The following is a 24,183-nucleotide window of genomic DNA, read 5'->3' as shown; positions in this document are numbered from 1 at the left end:
ATACCATACTGTTTACCGTGGATTGAAAACCCGACTGGTGGGAGGAGATCTAAGATGTGTAGACGAGAAGCTGTATCTGCTATACCTTTGTTTCTGCTATGATGGCAGCAACCCACCTCCAAATGGCATGTGTTGCCCTCATTGGTATTTTAAGAAGCTTTCTGTGTTGGACTCTAGTTAATCATTATTTTCCACCACTTAGTTAAAACTGATAGGCAAAGATGATCTTTTTCATAGCTTTGCTTACATGTTGAGTCTGACTCCAGGACTTTAGCCCGCAAAGTCTGGAATCATGGGGTAGAGAAGTGATGTTCTCATCCTCTAAGCCAGCTTAGGCTACCAGAGGCGGGGACCAGTTTCCCTAGCTGAAATGGTGGCTTGTTTTTGCCTCTAAAATCTCATTTGGAGGCACAGCTTGCTCTCTGTTCTTCAGGGAGTCCTGCCTATCCTCGAAATCCCTCTTCCATGAACTGGGTCACAGCAACATAGCGCACAGCTGTGAAAACACAAGGGCAAGATCTGTTGGACTTGGGAATCTCTCCCTTGGAAAGTGACAAGGCAGAGACTAAATCAGGAACATGCCTATGCTTGCTTCCCCGACCTGAGAGTGATAAATTTGGCCTCAGAGAGAGGTCGGCTTTCTGATACTTTTCACCCCATGTCCCCACACCTGTGTCCTGTGGAGCCACCCACAGTTGTCTCAAATACCCTTTGAGATATATTTGGAAAAGAGATTTTTACAAGCTCCATTTGTCCTGTTTTGTAATCACCCAGTGTGCAACTTACTTGACGTCTCCAACATCCTCCCGCATTGTAGGGAAATACAGGCTGGTGAGGAGCACAGAGCCACTGGCAGCCTGCGCCAGCCCAAAGGGTGAGCAAAGTGAGCTTTGCAGGCACGCAAGAGCCAGCTTACTCCCTGAATAAAGCCCAACCAGGGCCTCTCAGCTTGGCTGTGGTGAGGGGAGAGGTGACTGGGCTTAGTATCACTGATTCTTATCTTCTCATGTTCAGTGTCCCCTTGAAGACTCCCGGTGACCACGGGTGCCATCACCACAGTGTTCTCATGAAGTGCCATTCTCCTTGTAAGTCCTAATGACTCGCAGCTCTTCACTTACCTCCCTGTAGGCAGCTATTGGCAACTGGCAGGAATATTTAACTAAGACTCTACTACAACAAGCTCCTGGATAATGCTAGGGAAATCGGCACATTTAGCTGGCAGCTCAATCTATCTGGGGTTTCCACTGGAAGCCTCCTGGACCATCTCCATCGCCAGAGGCCATCTCTGCCCACCACTCTGCCAGCACATCCAAGTCCCTTACGTCCAGGTTCTTCCTGGGATGTGACCCTCTTCAGTCCCAAGTCCGCCCTCCAAGGAACAATGACTTGTCAGATGTCCATCTGCTTCCATGGATGGGACCCCCCCACTGCCCTTCTCAGGATTCCTAGCCCCCCACCCCAGTTACCAAAATCCAACCCCCTTACCCCAACCCCTGCTGTGGATACCGAGCAGTGAGGTGAGAGAGGGGGTGAAGGGTGGATGAAAGCAGCACATGTTCTTTCAGAAGTTGCAAGTAGAAGTGGTAAAAATTGGAATATCCTATAAATCTCTCCTCCCCTCCCTGAGTGTGCAGCTAAAAGTTCAAAGATTGCTATTAAAAATAATTCATTTTCACAACAAATATGACATATTTAATCACTGACCATTCTTTAGTGCCCTATGCTCTTTTGTCGTTCTGTCTTTTGCTGCCCACCTCTATTCATGATGCAACAAACAACCAGGTGGGAAGATCTGTGGATTTTTCTTTCTTTCCCATGTCCATTGCCTGAAGTACAGAGTTGCCTAAAAGAGCATGATAGCTACACAGGCAGTCTCAGCCAGCATTGCATTAGGGAGTCCAAACCAGCAGGGGCTGTTTTATGATTGTCCTCTCTGGGACCTGAAGACTAGAATGGAAATAAGCTTAGACTATCTGGGGTACAGATAGTCTACAACACTTACACTTTAATAAATTATATTGTAGATATGAAACATCCAGTTAAAATAAAAATTTCATGAGTGCCAACAGTATGTCTGGCTTGTGCTAGATGCTGAAGATAAAGATGAAAAGATTGGCTCCTGCCCTCAAGGGGCACAAGTTCCAGAGGTAGTCCCACCCTGACTTTGGCCATCACCATTTCTGTGCTTTGCTTTATAGCTTTACTAGATTTCACGTATCCATAAGAAACATTACTTACTCTTGCCTATGTTTGAAATTTTATATAAATGGAATGATGACATGTATAGTCAGTCTATTATGCCTGTCTTTTTTTTGCTCAACATATGTGGTTGTGAGATTCACCCATGTTAAGTGTGTAGCTGTAATTTGTTCATTTTCATTATTTTATTGTATTCCATTGAGTGAAGATGTCACAATTTATCTCTTCTGTGAATTGATATTTGGGGCATTTTCAGTTTGGAACAATTTCAAACAGTGCTTCAATAAATACTCTTGTATGTGTCTACTGATCCATATGTGTAAGAATTTCCCTTGGGTAAATATCCAGGAGCTGTTGGGTCACAGGATGGACACCTTAAATTTTACTATATAGCAGTTTTTCAAAGAATTGTAGCCATTTCCACTCCTACCAATAGGGAAGATAGTTCCCATTGCTCCAAATTCTTATCAACATTTGATACAATCAGATTTTTAATTTGGACAATCTGGTGGTTATAATTCTCATTATAAATTAATGAATCTACATATATTCAGGACACTAGACTTTAGCCACTTAGATGTATTGCAAATTCTTTCTTCTAATTGTGGCTCCTATTTCACACTATAGTACTAGAGGATACATAGTTTTAATTTAATGTAATCATCTTTTCCTTTATGGTTAATACTTCTTATTTATTGTTTAAAAAGAAAACTCCCCTATCTCAATGTCATGAAAATATTCTCCTATATTATCTTCTGGACACTTTACAGTTTTGCCTTTCATGAAGGTTTTTAATATACTTGAATTGGCATGGGGTAGCAATGGAATTTTATTTGTTTTGCCTTATAGATGTCCAATTGTCCCAGCACAATTTATTGAAAAGGCATTATGTTCTCATCTGTATCCAATACCTCTTTATCCATATATGCATGGGTGTGTTTCTTCGTACTCTATTCTAGTCCGCTGGGCTATTTGTTTGTCTCTGAACAAATAGCGTTCTATCTTGATTACTATAGCTTTATAGTAAGCCCTGGCATAACGTAAGGCAAAGTCTTTCATCTTGTTCTGTAGGAGTGTCTTTGTTTTTCTTGTCTTTTTATATTTATGAATATATTGTGGATTATTTTATAAAGCTCCACAGAACAAACAAATAAGCAGCTCTTTTGGGATTCCATTGAATTGATTGTTATTTTGGAGGGAAATTACATCTTCATAATAAATAATTTTGATCCCATAACTTGTATCTCTATTCATTTATTTAGGTGTTTTTAATGTCTCTTGATAAAGATTCTTAATAATTTCTATAAAGGTCTTTTGTTATATTTATTCTTAGTTATTTTATATTTTTGATGTTTGTATTTTTTAACTTTTTATTTTCAATTGTTTGTGGCTGGTATATGGAAAGGCAAATGATTTTACATGCTGTTTTTATATCCAATAATCTTGCTAAAGGCTCTCATTAATTCTAATAATTTCTCCATAGATTTTTTTATGTTCGACATTCACAGTCATAAAATCTGCAAACAATAATTATTTTTTTCCCAATCCTTATAACTTTCTCTTCCTTCCTTTTTAGTCATGCTAAGTTCCCCAGTGCAAAGCTGAACAAAAGTGGTAAGAGTAGTATCCTTGCCTTATTCCCAGTCACAAAAGAAAAACTTTCAAAGTTTCATAATTAAATATGATAGTAATATGTGATTTATGTATATTAATATATATCTACTATAGACTCATAGTGCATATATAGATATGTATACAGATAAAGATATATTCATTTTATAAAGGTGAGGAGTTTTCATAGTTTTCTGAGACTTTTAAAGAATCATGAATTTATTGAATTTTTGAAACACCTTTCTGCATCTTTCAAATTAGCATTTCATTTATTTATTTAAATATCTTAATGTGGTGAATTATATTACTCTGTTTTCTAAAATTAAATGAACCTTGTATTTCTGAAATAAACACTTATTTTCAATACTTTGTTGTTAGGTCACCTTGATATTAATAATTTGTTTTTTCTGGGGATGGAATATATTTGCATGTAAGTTCATGAGTGTGTTTGCCTTTGTAATTTTCTTTCTTTCTGTACTGTCTTTGTCACGTTTGGTCATCATGATTATGTCAACTCACAAAATTAATCTGGAGCCATTCTTGCTTTTTCTATTCTTTAGGAAATTTTGTGTAAGATTGGAATTATTGGTTCCTTGAAAGCTTATTAAAATGTCCAGTGGAAACCATCTGAGTCTGGCATTTTCTATGAGAGAAGATTTAAATTACTGGATCAATTTCTATATGGTTTGAGTCAGTATTCTTAATTGTGCTTTTATTATATTTGCATTGTATCTAAAGTTTATATTGTTAATTTATATTTAAATTGCTTTGAAAGTTTTTAAACCTTTTGAAAGCTTTCAAGAATAATTTAATGAATATTCATATAGCCCTCACCTATATTCACCAGTTGTTACCATTTTGCCACATTTGTACTCTCCTGCTTGCTTGAGCTCTTTTTCTCTTTCACTTTCTCCATCTCTCTGTCTTCCCGCACCCTGTCTCATGAACACAAACACGGACAATATTTTAGTGTGGATTTAAAAAAAAATATTTACCTTGTTTTGAATTTGTTATAATTTCTATACTTGAAACTCAATTCTAGAACATTCTCAGAAACTATTTTTGTATTATCTCTTTTCCTTTTTCTCCTTTGTCTTCTGGAATTTGAATTATATTGCATTCTCCTATCTTTTAGGTCTTTTGACTTTTAGTTTTCTCATAATCTCTGGCCTGAATTTTTGATACTTATTTGGATCTATTTTACAATTCAAAATTTCTTGAATTTAGCTACATAATATTTGTCGATTAAATTATCCATTTTGATTTTTTATTTCAAATATTTTTATTTTATATATTTTTTATTTCTAACATTGTATTTTGTTTTTTCCAAAATATTCTTGGTTATATATTAATGGCTCCTTCTATTCTGTTGATCTTTCCAATTTTCTCTTTTTTTCTTTAGATATATTAAACATAATGCAGATTTTTATATCTGTAAATTGCTATATCTGATGTTTTTGTGTATGTTTCTATTGTCTGTTGTCTCTGCTGATTTGCATTCATGTAAGTGTATACAGTATTTTGTGCTGCTTATTTTGCCCCAGACTTTACCTGTGGTAATTCTTTAGGGCCTAGGTGACATTTTATTCCTCACTGCGTATTTCGTTTCTGCCACCTATAGGAGCTACCACTGTGGGACTTTAATTTCAATTTTCTGCTTAATTCTTTTGGAATATACAGGGAAGACATTATAGGTGGAACTCAAGGTCTACAGGGTTCACAAAATCCTCCAGGGTAGGGGAAGGGGATGAAGATAGGTTGGTTAATGGGTACAAACATATAGTTAGATAGAAGGGATAAGTTCTAATTTTTCATAGCACATTAGGGTGACTATAGTTAACAACAATGTGTTGTATGTTTCATAATACCTAGAAGAGAGGATTTGAAATGTTCTCAACACATAGAAATGATAAATGCTTGAGATAATGGATACCCTAAATACCCTTACTCAATCATACACATACTCTGTATGTAACAAAATGTGACATGTACTCCATAAATATATACAAATATTTTGTATCAATTAAAAAATCCCTCAGGGCAAAGCCAGCTTTCGTGCTCACATATTTCCAGTGTTTCTGGCTTCATTTCATTTTGGATTTTGAAAAATCCTTATTTTTGTGTCAGATCAGCAATGTGTTTAAAACTTCTTTATTTTGTTCATTTACTATCTAATCTATGCTACTGTTGAAAAAGAAAATTCTAACTTATTTTACGTTTCTCATCATGTATTTTGGTTTTCCCGTTTGATAAGGTAATTTCTCTGCCTTGGGGTGTGTCCCGCTCTGCTGGAGTCGCTGGGCAGTAGCACCAGGGTGGGCAGGGAGCTCACAGTCCAAACACCCCTCAGTCCATTGCAGGACCCCGAAAGGAAAGGTCTGAGCCCTACTCTCTGTGGAAGCCTCTATGTGTTGACACAATTGTCTCTCTAGACAGCTGCAGGTGGAGGAGGAGAAAAGAAGAAAGAGTCTGGGTGGAGGAAAGTCTGCACTCTCATCTTCAAACCTCTCTCTGGCAGGCAGCCCAGAAGGACACTGAAGTCACACAGATCACCTGGGACCCTCTGGACCCCTGTTGCTCCTGTAGTCTGGGCCAGAGATGGGAAATGTCCGTGTGGGGATGAGCAAGACAGCACCTGAGGAGTTGAGGCCCCTTGGGGAGGACAAAGGCCCCCAGTGAGTAGAGAAGCAATGTGGTGCTTGCCTCTGGCTTGGGTCTGTGAGGCGGGAGGCGCCCCGGGCAGTAGGGGACTGGTGCCCTGTCCACAAGAAGCTCCCAGTCTCTGGTCTCATGTGGGCAGAAGGTCTTTCCAGGAGCTGGGAAGCCCACCAACAGTCCGAGATGCGAGAGAGGGAGAAACTAACCACTCCGCCTACTCTTGTTGGTGGTCTGAGCCTCTCAGGGGTAATCTCAGCCGACGTCTTTCTTGTTCCAGTTCTGCTCCACAACCTCTTCCTGTGGAGTCTCCTGTAGGTTCAGACCCTCGTCCAATCCATGTTTGTCTGTCTGTCTGCTTTTTCTCTTCCATCTAAAATTCCTTCATACAGAGACGCTCTGGCTGGTGGTGACTCGGGTCTGTCATCTTGCTCCCTCAATCTCTCATTACTTTTAGTAATGCATTTTTGGTTTAAATTCTATTTTATCTGGAAATAAAAAGCAACACTTAGGATATACACATATACTATATATAAATATAAATACACACATTTACTTTGTAAATTTCAACTTTTGTGTGTACTTATGTTTTAAGTGTGTCGCTTATAAACAACATATGATAACATTAAACATATATAACTTCAGAATCTCTATTATTAATAGGTAAATTTAATCCTCTCAGATTTAGTAATGATATATTGGGATTTGTCATTTCATTCGTTTTGTTCTGATCTACCTTTTCTGTGCTTCTTTTCCCATTCCTTCACGGAATTTATTGGATGGATCGATTTTCCTTTCATCCTCTTTAATTCTTAATTATTTGGAAATTATTTCTTCTATATCTGTTCTTTAACTGTTTACCCTTAAAATTTTAACAAAATCACTTGCATGAGCAAAGTCTAAAAGTAATCTACATCTCTACTCTCTTTTTGAAAAATATATGGAACCTAGGATATTTTAATACTGATCAATTTAAGTTTTAGTGTTATTTTTGTCCAATATTTGGTTGCTATTTTGTTTATATGCCACTAAAATTGCTCATTATTAACTATTATTTTTATTTTATTGTTTAGATTTTATTTAGATCTATCAATGTATTTTTTATTGCTCACAATTCCTTCTTTCATCTTAAAGGTTCCGTTCTTGAGGGCTTGTTGGTTGTAAACTAGCCCTGGATGTATGAAAATGTCTTTATTGCATATTTATCCTTGAATAACAGCTTAGCTATTTAAATAATTTATTAATTACAGAGCTGTTTTAAGCACTTTGAAGATATAGGCATCTAATCTGTTTCTATGAAGAGTTTAAAAGAAGCCCAAATCTTTGTTTGCAAAGTACAAAGCTTCATATTCATGTATATGAATTGTGTTATATAAGTATTCAAAATCCTTAACCATTGTTTGTGTAGCTGCTCTTTGTTCTTTGAATCTCTCTCTCTCTCTCTTATTCTTTCTTGGGTAGCTGCAGCATTAAATGAATCTCTAGACCAGTTTTAGGGAAATGTATTTAGTTTGGATTTTCATAGTCTGATTTAAGAGTATTCGTCTGCAAACTCTAAATCCAAAAGGTAGCTGGATATCTTTTATAATAAAATCAGCTTCCAATATTCAGTTGCTCATGGACTAAAGCAGAAATGGTGCCACACTTTGCCATTTACGTATGGCACCAGGTTTTTAATGTTCTTCATTTATTCACTGGCAAATACACCATTTATCATGTGCCATCCACTCTACACCGCTTTTTTACATTCCCAGTTGCTATAGAACATTGTATGAAGGTGATACAATATATCTTGTCCCATTTGGACACATGATTCACTACACATAACCATGCCAACCTGGAAAAAATTTCTTAAATACTGAGAAATTGAAAGACATAAAACTTTAAAATTACTTAGGTGAAATGGTTTCCTTGGCGCAATCTAGCAAGTCAACTTGTCACCCTTAGACCAGGAGGCTCTGAAAAGCAGACATGGCTGCTTTCTGAATTGGAAAAGCACTTGAACATTTATCTCTTCTCTTCTTTTTCATGGGGACCTCTCCATAGTGTGGAAGGTGTTTCCTGACTCCTACAATTGTCAGTTCCGTTGTTCATACACTTATTGACTCTCACCATGCACCAGAACATGATGTATAGCTAGAACTCTGGACCAGGACTCAAGGAGAACTATAATCTTGCCCAGGCTGTGTGACCTTAAGCCAGTGATATAACCTCTCTTTGCTTCCATTTTTAATACATAAAATAAAAACAACATCTCCACTACATACTTTTCAAAACGACCTCTGAGTCAACACCAGTGCCCCACTAGTAAGAATTTTTTAGCATTTTACTCAAGCTACATGAGAATATAAGTTCTAGATTTTTATAAGAAGATTGTACATTTAAATGATTTTTCAATAGGAGGTTTGGTGAAATAGTCAAAAAAAAAGAGTGATGCAGGGGGAAAAAAGTGCTCTGTTCAGAGAATACAAACCCTTTATTCACTCATTCAATCAAAAAATATCTATCTAGCTATTTAAATAATTCATTAATTACAGATATGTTGTAGTCACTTTGAAGATATGGGCATTTTGAAGAGCAAGTACATGAGTCTCTTCACTCCTACAGGTTATATTCTTTTGGGAGAAGATAGTAAGTAAATGAAAAAGTAAAGTCACAAGAAAATATCCAGGAATGAATGTGGAGAATTAAAAGAGAAATGTTACAGAGAGTGACTGGGTGGCCTCTCTGGAGAGGTGACATTTAAGATGAGACCTGAATGTCATATGATGATAAGAGGGAAGTATAATCCCAGGAAGTGGTTCAAATCAAAGACAGAAAAGACCTTGTTATGTTTAAAGGACCAAAGGCCAGTGGACAAGGAGGGGTCAGAGAAGCAGGCAGGAGCAGATAAAGTCAGGCTTTGTGAGTTAGACTAAATATTTTTAAATTTTTATTTTAAGTATGGTGGGAAGCCCCTTGAGGCTTCTAAGATAAATGTGTGCTAGGGGAAGTAGGAGAGAATGTCTGTTGCAGGTAAGACTGAGTGGGTTAGGTGGAGAAGAAGAGGGAGAGACTGTAGGTGGGTGTATTAGTTTGCTAGGGCTGCCATAACAAAGTACCACAGACTGGGTGGCTTAACAATTTATTTTCTGATAATTTTGGAAGCTCAAATTTCAAGACCAAGTTGTAGGCAGAGTTGGTTTCTTCTGAGGCCTCTTTCCCTGGTTGGTAGATGGCTGTGCTGTCTCTGTGTCTTCACATGGTCTTCTCTGTGTTATATGTGTGTCCAAATTTCCTCTTTGTAGAAGAGTATCAGTCATATTGAACTAGGGTCCACTCTAATGACCTCATTTTACCTTAATTACCACTTTAAAGACCCCATGTGTAACAAATGCTGCCACATTATGAGGTACCAGGGATTAGGACTTCAACATAAATATTTGGGGGGTGGGACACAATTCAGCCCATAACAGTGGGGGATGTAGTGTGAGCGAAGGTGTAGAAGCAGGATTGGCATGGTCTGTATTCACAAGCAGTGAAGACTCTAGACTGGCTGAGCAGAGTTCACATGTATCAGAGTCACTAGAAGTCAGATTATCAATGGAGCTTGAGGCCAGGCTGGTGAGCATCTTGAATTCTGGTTAAGGAGCTGTGGCCTTCTGCGATAAGTCATGGAGAGCCTTGGAGAGCATCTGAGCACTGCAGGAGAGGTAGGAATGGATGATAAACCACTGGCTATGTAAGGCCATGCAGGAGGGGATGGGGTCAGGGGAAATCTTGAGGCATGGGGCTCAAGTGAGGCCCTTAGGGACAGAAAGGAAAAGAAAGGAAAGAGAAAGGAACATCTCCAGTGAAGAACTCCTCGTATCCATTGAGACAGTGGGGAAATAGGACTCCAATCTGGGAAACTTTGAAAGAACCCTGAATGACAAAGACTTCTGGGCAAAATTGGGATTACAGTTAGGGTGACTCAGAGAAGTCCATCCAGTCTCTGTCTAAACCCTGCAACTACAGCCATGGCGAAGGTTGAACAGATTGCCTGACTTGGCTGGAAAAGCATGGCTTCAGAGTCAGGCAGACCTCAGCTCCAATCCCAGCTCCTTCATTTACAGCAGTGCACCTTACTTTCTTCGAGCAAGTTACTTAATATCTTTGAGCCTTAATTTTCCTAGAATCTAATGGGAATGGTAAATCACCTTTCTAGATTTGGAAGGCTAACAATGTCTGGCTCATAGTAGGTCCTCAATAAATGGTAGGTACCTTCTCATCCCCATCAGTGGAACTAATATGGCATATGATCCTTACAACATGGTAGTCTCAGCGTAGTTGGACTTCTTACATGGAGGTTCCAGCCTCCAGATGCGAGCATCCTAGCAAACTAGGCAGATGCTGTGTTGCCATTATGATCTAGTTTGGGAAGTTGCATAACATCACTGGTGGCGAATTCTATTGCGAGAAGCAGTGCTCAGATTCAAGGCTGCTCAGATTTAAGGGGAGGAGATATAGATTCCATCCCTCAATGGGAAAAGTGTCACTAAGTTTTATGGCTGTTTTTTAAAAAAAACCACCATGAGGTATACAGACAGTTTCAAGGAAAGTATAGGAAAGTATACAGGAATAATGCCTTACTATAATTAATGACATCTTTGTTTTCAGCCAGGGCATTCTGCCTTGCCAAGCATAAAACACTCATGTCCAAACAATGTTGAACATGAACTGAATTTGGTTGTGAACAAGATTTTCTTGCTTTTTCCTGAAAAGAAATGCCTGAACTGTTTTTGTTTTTTTTTTAAAGAAGGTCCTTTGGCAGCAGCAGCATCTGAATTAGCACTAAAACTTCTGAGAGCAATGTTGAAAATTCTGTAACCTGTGCTGTCACCTGGGGGTCATCAAGACCTAGCTTTACCTGCCAAGATGGGGGAGGGGCAATAAATGACTTTAGTTCTTTAAAGGTCAGCTTTTCAAACTTTCTTTTAAAGTGAAGTACTTTTAATTGAATTAAATTTGGGCTGCAGGAAGCTTTAGTGCAATTTTCTTTTCAAAAAATAAGTTTCCATAAGTAGGTATAATTTACTTATTTTCTTCATTCATCCATCTTAAATTATTCAGGGGTTGTGTTTTGGTGCTTAATTGGGCAAGGCATTAATGACCCTGGTGAAAATGAGAGGGAATGACTATATTTATCTGAGGCTTGCTCCTGTTAGATTCTATTTTCTGGAATAGGAGAGTTATATATTTATTTATTAAAAACTATAGACCTAGATAAATTGCCCAAGGTTCATTACTGCATTGCCAGGTGGGGCTCTGGAGCTGGCCTTACTGTGACGATGGCTGTCCATCATTCTGTTCACCATGTTTTCAGCCAGGTCTTTAAAGGAACATACCACAATAGTGAGTCAAAAATAAAAGGTACAGTCTTAACAAATTCAGAGATTTGCATCTCTACTTTGTAACAATTGGTTATTTAAATGGTCATTATCCAGAGGAGATGATGGACAAAGATTTTAAAAAATCAAATCCCTAAAGCTACCTTTTCTGATTTGAAACTCTGCTTTTGTTGCTTACTTATCCTGCATACCTCTCCCAAAATCATGATGTGTGCTAGAAAGATAGAATTTGGAATTAAGCAGACATGAATTGATATTCTGCACAATTATGCAAATGTGGATAAGTTACTTAAACTTTCTGAGCCAGTAATCTGATTATAATAAAATAGGGAAAATAGCACCTGATCTTAGTTTGTTTTCTGTTGCTTATAATGGAATACCCAAAATAGCTCATTTGTAAAGAAAAGAAATCTATGTCTTACAATTACAGAGGTTGAGAAGTCCTGGGTTGAGGGGCTGTATCTGGTGAGGGCCATCTTGCTGGTGGGGACTCTCTGTAGAGTCTTGAGGCAGTGCAGGACATCACATCATGAGATGTGCTAGCTCAGATCTCTCTTCCTCTTATTGAAAAGCCACCAGTTCCACTCCCATGATAACCCTCCAATCCAGTAACCCATTAATCCATGCATGGATTAATCCCTTCATGAAGGCAGAGACCTCATGACTCATTCACCTCCCAAAGACCCCACCTATCAGTACTGCCAAATGGGGGATTAATTTCAACATGAGTTTTGGAGGGGATAAATATTCAAATCACAGCACACCTGTTGTTGCAAAGATAAAACAAGATGTGGAATGCATACCCTGTCGCAAAGCCTGGTACCGAGTGAGTGGGGTCTCGTCAACTGTTGGGTTGCTTTACCCACTGTCTACATCTGCAATGGCCCAGCAAAGGCAGACAGCACAGCAGTGCTCTGTACATAAGGCATGGACTTGAAGCTTTCATGGTCAGAGTATTTCTAAGGCTAAACTTACCTCCATTCCCTCAAAACCAGGTCATTGTTGTCTTTTCTCAAAATGAACCAAATCAAGGTAGTGATTGGCATTTCAGAGATTTGGGAAGTAGAGATAAGAGGAAGACATTTTTACATTTACTGAACATTGACTACGTGCAGCATACTGAGTGTTGTTTTAATGATCTTATGAAGTAGGTGTAATACTGATTAGTCAATTACACCAAAACATAGTGACTTAATGCAACAACCATTTATTATTTCTCATAAGTCGACTGGGTGGTTCTGATGTGAGCCAGGCTTGGTTGATCTTGGTTGATACTGGCCTGGGTTTCCTCCTGTGTCTGTGGTCAGCTTGTGGGTCAGTTGGTGCTGACCAACATAGGGTAGCCTTAGCTGGCTACAACGGCTCAGCTCTATGCCACATGGTTTCTTACCTACCTGCAGGTAAGCCTGGCCTTTTTCTCATGTTGGTGGCAGGTGTACAGGATAGGAAGAGGAAACATGCATGGTATTGTCCCACTGATCAAAGCAAATCATATGGCCAAGCTCTGAGTTGGGGTGGGAGGGCACATGCAAAGGGAATAGATGAAGAACGGCATGAATAAATGGGGCCATTATGCACTTGACCTACCACAATGGGCATTGTTATTGGCCCCATTGGTAAAGGAGGAGATGGGGGCTTGTGATGTGCCACTTGATCACTGGCCTGCCCCTGGCATATCTCTCTGCTGTTTTCTTTCCTGGTGATCTATCTACTCCTTGGAGAGGATTTCTAATCAGCTGTATTTCCTCCTCTTTCTCATTGTTTGGTCTGAATTTGGAATTCATTTGAAATTTCGTGCAAAAACTTCAGGACCAACAAAAAGACCAACTAGGTCTTAACAAAACCTAGTATAATGACATCAAGGACAGTGAAGGTGGGTAGACAGTAAGGTAGATCTACTTAGAGAAAATGAAGGAGGCATGTTGTAATTGGATGGGGCATAAATGGAAGAAAATGGCACATTTTTGCTGACTTCCCTGATTTTGCCTGGATCAGCTTCCACCTCTCCTTGCCATCCTTCCTGGATTCTGATAGCAAATCTGAGAAAGGCAAGGTCCTGGTTTGGCCTGGGGTGCTTACTAGCTCTTTGACCTTGGACAAGGAAGTTACCTAACTTCCCTGAGCCTTCATTTCCTCATGTATGGAATGAGAATAATAGCACAGATATTGATTTGTGGGTTAAAGAAGATCTGCAGGTGAAGAACTCTGTCTGGTTCGAGCCCTGTGTAGCCACCATGATTCACTGCTGTTCCCAAGCACCTCTTGGTGCCTGAAATGCCAAAGAGCTGGGCTTCACACCTGCAGTAACTCTGGGTGAGCTGCCAGGGCAGCAGAGGGAGGCTGAGCAGCATGAGAGCTGTTAATGAATTTTATGGCTTTGTTGAGTACCTCAAACTACAGTTATTAATTATAGGGTGCTGTTTAGACACTGTTGCAATATATACATTTTGTTAATTGATTTGTAAAGGCTCCTATCTAGCAACATAAAGAATGTGCAGGACCATAACATTTACAAGGGATTGTAACTGCCTTTATTGCCCTCTCTGGCTTCCCAGACAGGGAACAAAGACTCTGAGGACAGGACCCACAACTCTCCTTGGTCTTTGGACCTCCAATACCTAATCCAGTGAGTGCTTCCTGGCAGGGTGATCCTGCCTACGTGTTCAGTGAACGTCTTGAATCAATTAATAAACAAATAATTATGTTTGTTTCTGTATTTCCCTATTCTACTTTATTTCCAAACTATTCCTTATGGGCCCTGCATTGTGTGTGACATTGGCATTGTATATATGTAAATATGGTCAAAGTTTTTTCCTGAGGCATTAATTAATATTTAATATTTTCTGAGTACCTTTGTGATCCTTGGGGATGGTTGAGGATGCCAAGATGTGCAGGGCCCCTGCACTTTGGGAACTGACAATAATACTCCCTCGCAGGAGATTTTACAAGGCAGTGACCTGCTCTTAGAGATGCAGAGTGACAACATAAAGGCGGTAACTTCTTGTATGGCACGATACTGCAGGGAATTTTAAGTTTGACTTCTACAGCAGTCTCGGCAGGTCCAGCACCCCAAGTCTGCTTTTTCTGATCCATCTGTTCCATAAGCCTCTGAGGGCCTTGGCTGACCCTGCGTTTCTGAGATGGCGTGGAGCCCGGCCATTGCCTTCTAGAACCAAGGCTGTCTACCCTGTTGACAACTCCTAGCAGCACTTGCGCTTTGGCGCTCCTGTGTGCGCCTGGCGCCCTCCCCAGACCAGGCAGCATAGAGCTCCCAGAGACTCAGCCAAGGGCAAGACCCGCAGGGACGCCCGCCCGCCCCCTCTGCCCAGATGTCAGTTCAAAGGGCATGGCAAGGTAGGATCCCCTGCGTCCCCGCAGACAACCCTCAGCCCCCAGGCGAGCTTGCCGTCCCTTGCTGCGGCTTTTTGGAGAGCTGGAGTCGGGGCGCCAGGTTGGAAGGTTCCCCGGAGTTGCCCACCACGGTCCTCTGGGAGCCGGGTCCTGATTGGGGCAGCAGGACCCGTAGAGCGCCTGGGAGCGTGGGGACCGCAGAGGAAAGTTGGGGGCAGGGGCTGTGGGGCGGAGAGCGCAGAACCCGGAGCCGGTGTCCGCGTTCATGAATATGCACGAGCCACCTCCCTCCCTCCGTGACGTCACGGGCCGTCCCGGGGTGAGCGCCGGAGCCGCTCCGGGTCCGCGCCAGTGAGCGCGGCTGCTGCCGGCGAGCGAGCTGCGCGGCGGCGGCATCCGGAGGCCGAGCGCAGCTGCGGCGGCGACGGCGGCGCCAGAAGCGCACCCGGCGGGCACAGCGAGGCGGCCCGAGGCGCGGCGGGCAGCGGGAGGCGAGAGCCGGTGCGGTCAGTAGGCGGCGGCTGCAGCTCGTTGGCGGCGGCGGCTGCGAGGATGCTGCCTGGGAGGCTGTGCTGGGTGCCGCTCCTGCTGGCGCTGGGCGTGGGGAGCGGCAGCGGCGGTGGCGGGGACAGCCGGCGGCGCCGCCTCCTCGCGGCTAAAGGTGGGTGCTGGGGAAGTTTGCTGCACTGCCGGGAGAAAGGCAGGGCAGGATTGAGGGTGAGAGCGGCGGGGACCCGGGCTCGCGCTGGATTTGCCTACCCTGCCCTGCCGCAGCTTCTCCAGCCTCTGAGCGCCCCATCCCCGAAGTCGGCGCCCTGTGCAGCGGACCACTGAGGTTCCAACCGCCGACGCCCGCCCAACCCCTGGGCGGGGTCCGGGCGCAGAGGAGAAGGCGAGGTCTGGGGAGTGCCGACAACTTTGGGGTCCGTCTGTGCCGGGGTGGGAACAAAGTGGGCGAGTCGCAGGCTCCGGCGCAGGGACCGCTCGGGCAGGGCGCTGGCGCTGCCACAGGGAGAAGCAGGTGTCTGCTTCTTCCCGGGGGAAGCTCAGCGGTGACGCCTTCTGAGGAGGGAGCCGAGCTGTGACTTGTCTCCCAGCTCCCAGCTCGGGGATTGAGTGGAAACTTGTAGGCTCCAGAGCCCGCTGGCACTCCCCAGCTCCCCCAGGGCAGCTCTGGCTCCCCTGGGAACGCGCGCCCTCCCGGTGGGCTGAGATGTGAAGTCCGGGAGAAGTGCGGGATGAGACGCTCGCCACCGCCTCTCCTACTCCGCTCTGGCCCCTGAGGACAGAGGCGCCGAACCTGGCGCCACTCCCCGGGCCACCGGGTTCGTTTGGAGATCTTGACCTCCCCAGCCCTCCCGCCCTGAAGGAAGCTAGATCCCAGTGAACGCCTGGCTGTCAGGCTAGCATAGAAAGAAGCTGGAGAGCCCCGGACTTTAACGGCTGTCTGGGATCGCCAGCAGGAGCGCCGGGGTGAGGGCGGGGGGTGGGGGCAGCTGATCTGACGCTTACAAGGGGTGGGGAGGCCGTGGAACCGCAGAGCTGCTGGGAGAGGGCGGTGGGGGACTTGGGGAGGCCGTGGCAGAGCCTGGCTGGAGCGCCCAGCTTGGGGATAACTTGTTGATTCTCTGCGCTGTTGACTAGGAGGGCTTGCGTTTGGTTTGAGGGCTGTAGCCAAATCCGCCAGGTAACAGTGAGGCGGTACGTGGTCCCGATGATCATCAGAGCGCAGAGAGGTTTGTGACTGTCAGAAAAGAGGCTCCCCTATAACAGACAACCTGCTTTGGAGGCTGGCTTTGAACTACAGTTTACCGCTAGCTAAAGGAAAGGAATGCCTACCAGGTTGAATTACTCCAGGAGGGTGGAGAGCAAGACACAGGCAGTGCGCCTCGTCAGACCTTGTCAGAGCCTTGGGAACTGCCTTTCCATAACTTAGGAGTGATCCATTTGAGAAGAATAGGAGAGCTTCCGTTTATCTGTAACCTTTAGTTTTTTTGGCGACATAGTTTTGAAAAGATTGTATAAGCACACACCCTATTTCTTTTAAGCATGTTTTTTCTTGGTGTATCTTTGACAAGCAGTTTCTTTTTAGAAAGAAAAAGAAAAACATTCGTTACAAAAATGTCTCAAACAGTGTGGTAAAGTCGTTGCTATTAGGAATAGATCAATCTGAGAGACTTTTGTTTTGGTGAAAACAAGAATAAAAAACAATGAACTTCCAAACTTTTTGTACTCCTTCCCCAATATAGGTATTTGTTACATAGGCAAATTATATATATATATATTTTAAAATTCTATCACTTTGTAGCAAAGCAAATAGTATATTTATGAGCAGATGTCTACAAACGAGAGGGAGCACACAGCAAGTGAAGGACGGGGAAGAAATCGTGGGGAGGAGGACCTGGTGTGCTTTATGCATTGCTGAGTTCTTAGGTCAGAATGGAAAGCTTCGCAGAGGCAAGAGAGAGAGAGGAGAGAGAGGTCAAAAAGAAAAAAAAAGTCCAGGCTTTCAGTGATTCGCATTATGTAAATAATTATGTGAGTTTAAACCAACACTCCACTTAGAACATAATCCATTTTGTGGCTAAAGCTAGCTGTTTGTGTTTCCATTGTGAAAAGTTTATTGCCCCTGCGAAGTGAGAGTTAACTGTCTAAATTCCTATTCTCTCGTCTTTCCCCTTCCAACCACTGGGGGGCTGCAAAGAGCGCTGTTTGCTGCATTTTTTTTTTTTTTAAGACAAATGTATAATACTTGATCACAACAGAGACATTTATTATGACACTTTAGTTAGTATTTACAGGACTGACTTTCCTTATTACAATGCACTTGCATTGTACGCTTCCAAATCGTATAATCTCTGAAGAATGTTTGGAATAATAAAGCTATATGCTTCATGGATAATGCACCCTGCCTCTGATTTTGCCATTTTTAAAGTTCATATAATTATTATTCCTATCCCCAAAAAAGAGAAAACTCAGGAAGGCATGTGAAGAAGATTGAACAAAAAACTATCTTTCTTCTGCCATATAAATCTGTACTCATGTGTAGAAGAAAATTGGGAGTGTAGTGTCAAGCTTCCTGGCAGAGTCGAATGCACCCACTGAACAACTGTCTGGAAGCACGCACTCCCAGCTCATGCAAAAAGTCGTGTCTGTGGTGCACAGCTTGTCGTGCCTTTGTGTTCATTGCTTCTTGCTTTAGGGAACCAAGCAGCTAATCCCTGACAACCATTTGGGGTTTTCACAGAATCACAGCACTTTTAGTGCAAACATGTTTCCAATTTCAGAAATAATACAGTGGCCAGGCAGTTATAACCCCTTCCCTTCACCCTTCCTTATCTTGGCTATTAAGAAAAGATAAACACTTCCTGGATTCCCTGAAAAGACTAGATCTTATATGCATGTGTATAAGGAGCAAAACTGGGAAGGTATTGTGGACCCCAAAGGTCTCTGAGGGCATAGAAAGACAAGTCTTATTCAAGGGAAGGAAGACAATGCAATCTAGACAAACATCTTAAGGTTTGTGCTAAATTTGGCAAAATGTCAGTAGCCTTAAGATCTCAAGGACCTGGCACACAGTCCCTTTTCAGTTCCCAACATGTAGGCATAGAGGTCATTCAGGACAACACCGGAGTATGTGTTATGGACTATCTGTTACTGTAGTGCTCACCTGTGTGCCCGGAACCTGGCCCAGTGCTCCGGAGGTTTCTGAGCAGGTAGCAGAGGACCATTCATGGCCCCTACCATTCTTTAAGGAGCTTTTGTTTTAGTTGGTAAGACAAGATTTTCATGTGGAAATTTTAAGAGAATGACAAAAGACAGAATTTGTAAAAAAATATAGCACCAACTGTGTGGTGGAGACACAGGCAAGGGAGATGGGGGTAGGGAGACAAGGCTTACAGAAGCGGCATTTGGTAATAGGGAGGGGAGAAGGCAAAGCAGACTCATGACTACAGTAGTAGTATAACTGTAGTCGTGGCAGTGTATGGAGCCCTTCCTTAGTATGTCCCAGGCACTGTGCTAATCCCTTTCATGAGCTGTTTCTAACTCTTACAACACATGCAGAGCCAGTGTTAGCCCATTTCACAGATGGCAAAACTGAGTCCAAGAGAGGGTAAACAATTTGCCGAGACCTCCAATGAGAGGATGTGGTGCTGGGGTGAGAATAAGAAAGATCACTATGTTCACTGCCCCCCTGACTCTTTGTCAGATATTCTCCCTTTTGGTTTTGAAAGCAGATCTAGGGACCACAGGGAAGCTGAGCTGTTTGTATCTCTGAGTAACACAAGAGCACTTGTGGTCCTGCCCACAGCAGTATGAAAGTCCGGGGCTGTCCAAAAGGGGCCTGAAAGGGAAGTGAGGAAAGTGGGTCTCGTTTTCATCTATGGAAACCTGTGTTCTTGCTTGGAGCAGCAGTTCTCTCTCCCACAGATTCAAAAAACATCCTTGAATATTCCAGAGTGCACACTGCAGAACTTCCTGCAGGGGCAAAGGTGGTGTGGAATTTCTATGGTGAATTGTCCTAGATCATATTTGGGCAAGTGGAACGTATCTCCTAAGGGTGTGACAGAGTTATTTTTCTAACTGAAATACAAGTGTCAAAAAGCCCTCTGCAATGCATCAGAGTGTACTCTGACCTGCAGTCATCCTGCATCACATGTGGTTCCTGTACTGGAATGTGCCCTTTCCCTGCCCTGGACCCTCTGGGCTTCAGGCTAGAAGGTCACCTTCCTCAGCCTAATTCCCATTGCTATTCAAGACTTGGCCAGACGAGGACTTGGTCTTCCCTGGGAACCTTCCTAGGCTGGTCACTCCCAGAAGACTATGCCTCTCCCTCCTGCACACCTGTGATTCCTTGTCTGACTGCAGCACTGGCCTTTTGAGCCAGCCTGACTCTCCTGTACCTCCAGGGCCTGGCCTTGAGCTATGACATGAGCAGTCGACAATGAAACGAGTAGCTTAGTGAACAGACCTGTTTGCAATCCAGAGCACTATCCTTTCTTGACATAGACATTATAGATATTTTCTCCTCTTCTGTATAAAGTCAAATTTGGGCTTAGTAGCTAGAGAAACCTGGGTTCCAGTGCCAGCCCAAGCACTTCCTGGCTAGATGATCTTGGACAAATTAGTCAACCCTCTTGAACCTCAGTTTCCTCATCTATAAAGTAGGAATACAGAACTCTATCTTGTAAGGTGGTTGCCAGATTAGTCCTTAGAAAGCATTTAGCCAAGTTTGTGGCGTGTAATAGGCACTAAATATATGATGACATCAATTATTGATCACCTAAATACCTGGTTCTAGTGTCTGAAATTTGATGAAATTCTCCCTTTCCAGCCTCTTGGCAATTTAATAACTTTGTTCATATCTTTTTTCAACTCAAACAGTGATCTTTGTTTCTCTGTTCCTCTCTCAGTGTGTGAATGTGCATGGATATGTAAATATCATGCATAAATATAAATGTGCATGCACGTGCACACATTTGGCCTGAATTGTTTGTGAAAACATCTGCTTCTTTCACTGGTCTATGGATGCCTTTGAAGCCAGGGCTCTGTCTCATTCATCTCAGAAGCCCTGGCACTCAGTGCAGGGCCAGCTCAGAGTAAAGGTCAGCAATGTTTACTATATAAATAAATAAGCAAGCCTGTCTCCATGTGCCAGTGCCAGGGGCGTGGGAGGCTCTGGTCTCTGGAGGAAGAGCTTATGTGGTGTGATCTGGCTGTGAGGAAAGGTCCCCTGCCCAGTTAGCACTTTCCTCCAAGCCCTTCTGTTCCAGAAAACGGAGAACATACCTTTTTGTTTAAGTTGTTGACAACCTTTGGGATGATGTGTGTTTATATAGCACATGGGGTGACCGAAACTGTGATACTCAACAGCTTGAAACAGATGATTATTTTATTATTTGTTATCTAGCCCATTACTAATTGGACCCTGTGGAAATGATCCCACGGGAAAGAGAACTTTTGAGGATGGACCATGGGGAGGACAGAGCTGGGGGGAGAGCACTGAGGTGAGGGTCCTGGCACTGAATAGGACAGAGGGTTGTACTGTGAGCTTTGGGGGACAAACGGGCAGGAGGTAGAAGGAGGCTCTGGCCAGAGGAGAATGCTAGGGACAGGAGTTGAGTCTGTCCAACCATGCATGGGGCCCTGTTCTTTAGCCTTTTCAGCCAACAGCTGTTTCTCAGCCTGCTGTATTCTCTGGGAGGGGAACAAAAAGATAATAATAAAAGCAAGTTCCAGCCATCAGGGAGATCATGCTCTGTCTAGGGCAAACATCACACATGACACGAAATACTGCAGAACTTGGCAAACATCACACATGACACGAAATACTGCAGAACTTGGCAGCTTATGGGAAAATGGTAGACTTTTGCATCACAGACCCCAAAAAGACTTGTAGGAAAAGAAGAAATTGGCAAGAATAGAGGTCAGGAAAGATTTATGGAGAAAATGAAAGGGGTCTTGATGGCTGATAGGTGTTGAGTACGTGGATGGGGGAGGGGCAGGACAGGGAAATGCAAGGTTGTGAGAGTGAGGGAGCTCAGCCAGGGTCAAATGTACTTCTGCACACAGATTCCACAGCTAATAAAACAACAAATGTTTACTGAATGCACGCTATGTGCCAGGCACGATCTTGTAGCACTTCACATGCAATTGGTTTGATTCTCACACCAACACTATGAAGGAGGTAAAACTACTCTGTCATTTTTACAGAGGAGAAAACCAAGTCCGTAACAAATGAAGTAACTTGCTGGAAGTCTCACGGCTCAGAGGTGGTATTTAATAGAACTGAGGTTGGTAGACTACCACACAGAATAGAGTGGTCGACACGGATTCCTCACATCACGCGGGTTTCATCTGCCAGGGTGATGTGATAGCTGCTTAAGGAAGGCCCTGAGTGAGGTCAGAGAGGCTCTACTGGCCTGGAAGGCATCACCTTGCTATCCAACAACACTTGTTTAGGTTTTATTTCAAAATTGCTAAAAGAGTTGGTTTCTTTGGAAGCCTCACTCTCTGACTCAGTTCTTAATCCAGAATGAGCATGACCTATCTCTTCTTGTCCAGGCAGCTTGAAGCCTTCCTTCCCCCCACGCCCAGCCCCCAGTCATGCCTGGCTTTAAGCAGAGAAGGCAGCTGTGTGCATCGTATGGTCTCAGATGTGCTGGTCTGTGGGAGGGGTGGGTTTCCTGCACCAGAAAGACCGCTCCAGCTGGCTGGCCCCTGTGCCCATTATGGTCATTCATTTGGGTTAAACATTACACTCTTCTGACTCCTTTTTAAACAGAGCAGAGTTCTTAAAGGATATCACAAATACTTTCAAATATATTAGGTGGCTGGACACCAAAAGGATGAGAAGAGGATACTGAAAAGTGTGTGTGGCAAGGGTGGGAGGAGACGGTATAAGAGTAGCAGGTACCTGACTGCTCATCAAGGTTGCCTTTTCTTCTAATGTCACAGTAGAACTTTATATATGGCAATTGCATTTTTTATAAATACTCATTATAAATGAGTTATAAATACTTATAAATATGTTATAGGTGGGTAAATGGACATCACAGCAGAAAGCAGCAGAGCAGGAAGCAGACCAGGGGTCAGACCACATGCAGTTGATTGTAATCCAGTACATGGGAGCCAGCAAGGTGACCCAGGGGACATCTTGGACCATGGCCACCTGAAGCCCACATCTCTTACTGCTTAGCAGTTTTTTAACAGAACAGGCAACTTGTCTCCAATACCTTCTCAGGACCTTGCTTGTCCCCACCCTAAGACCCTCTGCTCACGTCAGTCTTCCTCAGTGACATCTCTGGCCCTGACCAATATTTTTTCTCTTAGCTCTCTTTGAGCCCCTCACCCCAGCCCATCCAAGGCTCACTCAGTGTCGGTTTCTGTTAAGATGCCCCAGGTACCACCAGCCCACGTGTACCAACTCAAGTGCTCATCTTCCCTCCAAGAATCTGCTGCTTCCTCTGTTGTCTGTTTGGGTGAAAGAAACGTCATCATACACTCACCCGAGCCAGAGCCCCTGGGGTCCTCCAGCCTGTGTATCTCTCCACAAACATCATATTCCACCCTTCATCATGTACAGTCGATTCTGCCCATAATCATCTAGAACTTCTCCTCCATTCCCATTGCCACTGTCTTGTTCAGCATCTTGTGCAAATGAAAGCACTAGATTCTAATTGCGACTCTTTCTCTACCCTACCCAAAATATTGCTGTTGGAGTGGTAGCATGAACATCAGTCCCACCAGGGCTACAGGAAATTCCAACCCAGTCATCATGAATTCCAACCTTCACCATCCATACTAGGGTCTGTAAGAACCCTAGTGTTTTGAGAATAGCTTAACATTCTTGGAATTGCCTCAAGTTTCCATCTCTCACAGGTTATTACCACTTGCTTGTGATGCCCATTGTCCAAACAGCACAGACCCTGGAGGTTCTGGGCTCTCTACTTCCACAGGTAGCAGACTCTTTGTCACTGGTACCTGGAGGCCAGTTCTCATGCCACATCCCATAGCCACTGCCCTGAGGGTGCTACCACCATTAGGGAATGGAAGGGGGGACAGGAGGTAAGCAGCCCTTTTCAGTTTTTTTTTATTTTAGCATATTATGGGGGTACAAGTGTTAAGGTTACGTATATTGCCCATGCCCCCCCCCAGTCAGAGCTTCAAGCATGTCCATCCCCCAAACATTGTACATTTTATTCGTTGTGTTTGTATATGCCCATCCCCTCCTCCCCCCTCCCACCTGCCCGACACCCGATAAATGCTATTCCTATATGTCCACTTAGGTGTTGATCTGTTAATACCAATTTGCTGGTGAGTACATGTGGTGCTTGTTTTTCAATTCTTGAGATACTTCAATTAGTAGAATGGGTTCCAGCTCTATCCAGGAAAATACAAGAGGTGCTATATCAGCATTGTTTCTTAAAGCTGAGTAGTACTCCATGGCATACATACACCACATTTTATTAATCCACTGCAACCCCTGTGGAAAGCA

The 24,183-nt window shown here is 43.1% G+C and overlaps 1 protein-coding gene across 1 annotated transcript in view; it reads left to right on the top strand.

The window, feature by feature from the left end:
- Nucleotides 1–15,693: 15,693 nt before the first annotated feature.
- CLSTN2 (calsyntenin 2) overlaps nt 15,694–24,183 on the top strand; it is a 590,942-nt gene continuing 582,452 nt past the window's right edge. Inside the window, exon 1 of the mRNA XM_012762292.2 lies at nt 15,694–15,846. Coding sequence (XP_012617746.1) covers nt 15,738–15,846 — 109 coding nt within the window. The 5' untranslated portion in view covers nt 15,694–15,737. The remainder of the gene's footprint in view (nt 15,847–24,183) is intronic.

Source organism: Microcebus murinus, chromosome 1 (genome assembly GCF_040939455.1).
Source record: "Microcebus murinus isolate Inina chromosome 1, M.murinus_Inina_mat1.0, whole genome shotgun sequence".
Taxonomy (NCBI): domain Eukaryota; kingdom Metazoa; phylum Chordata; class Mammalia; order Primates; family Cheirogaleidae; genus Microcebus; species Microcebus murinus.
This window is presented reverse-complemented; position numbering and strand designations above follow the sequence as displayed.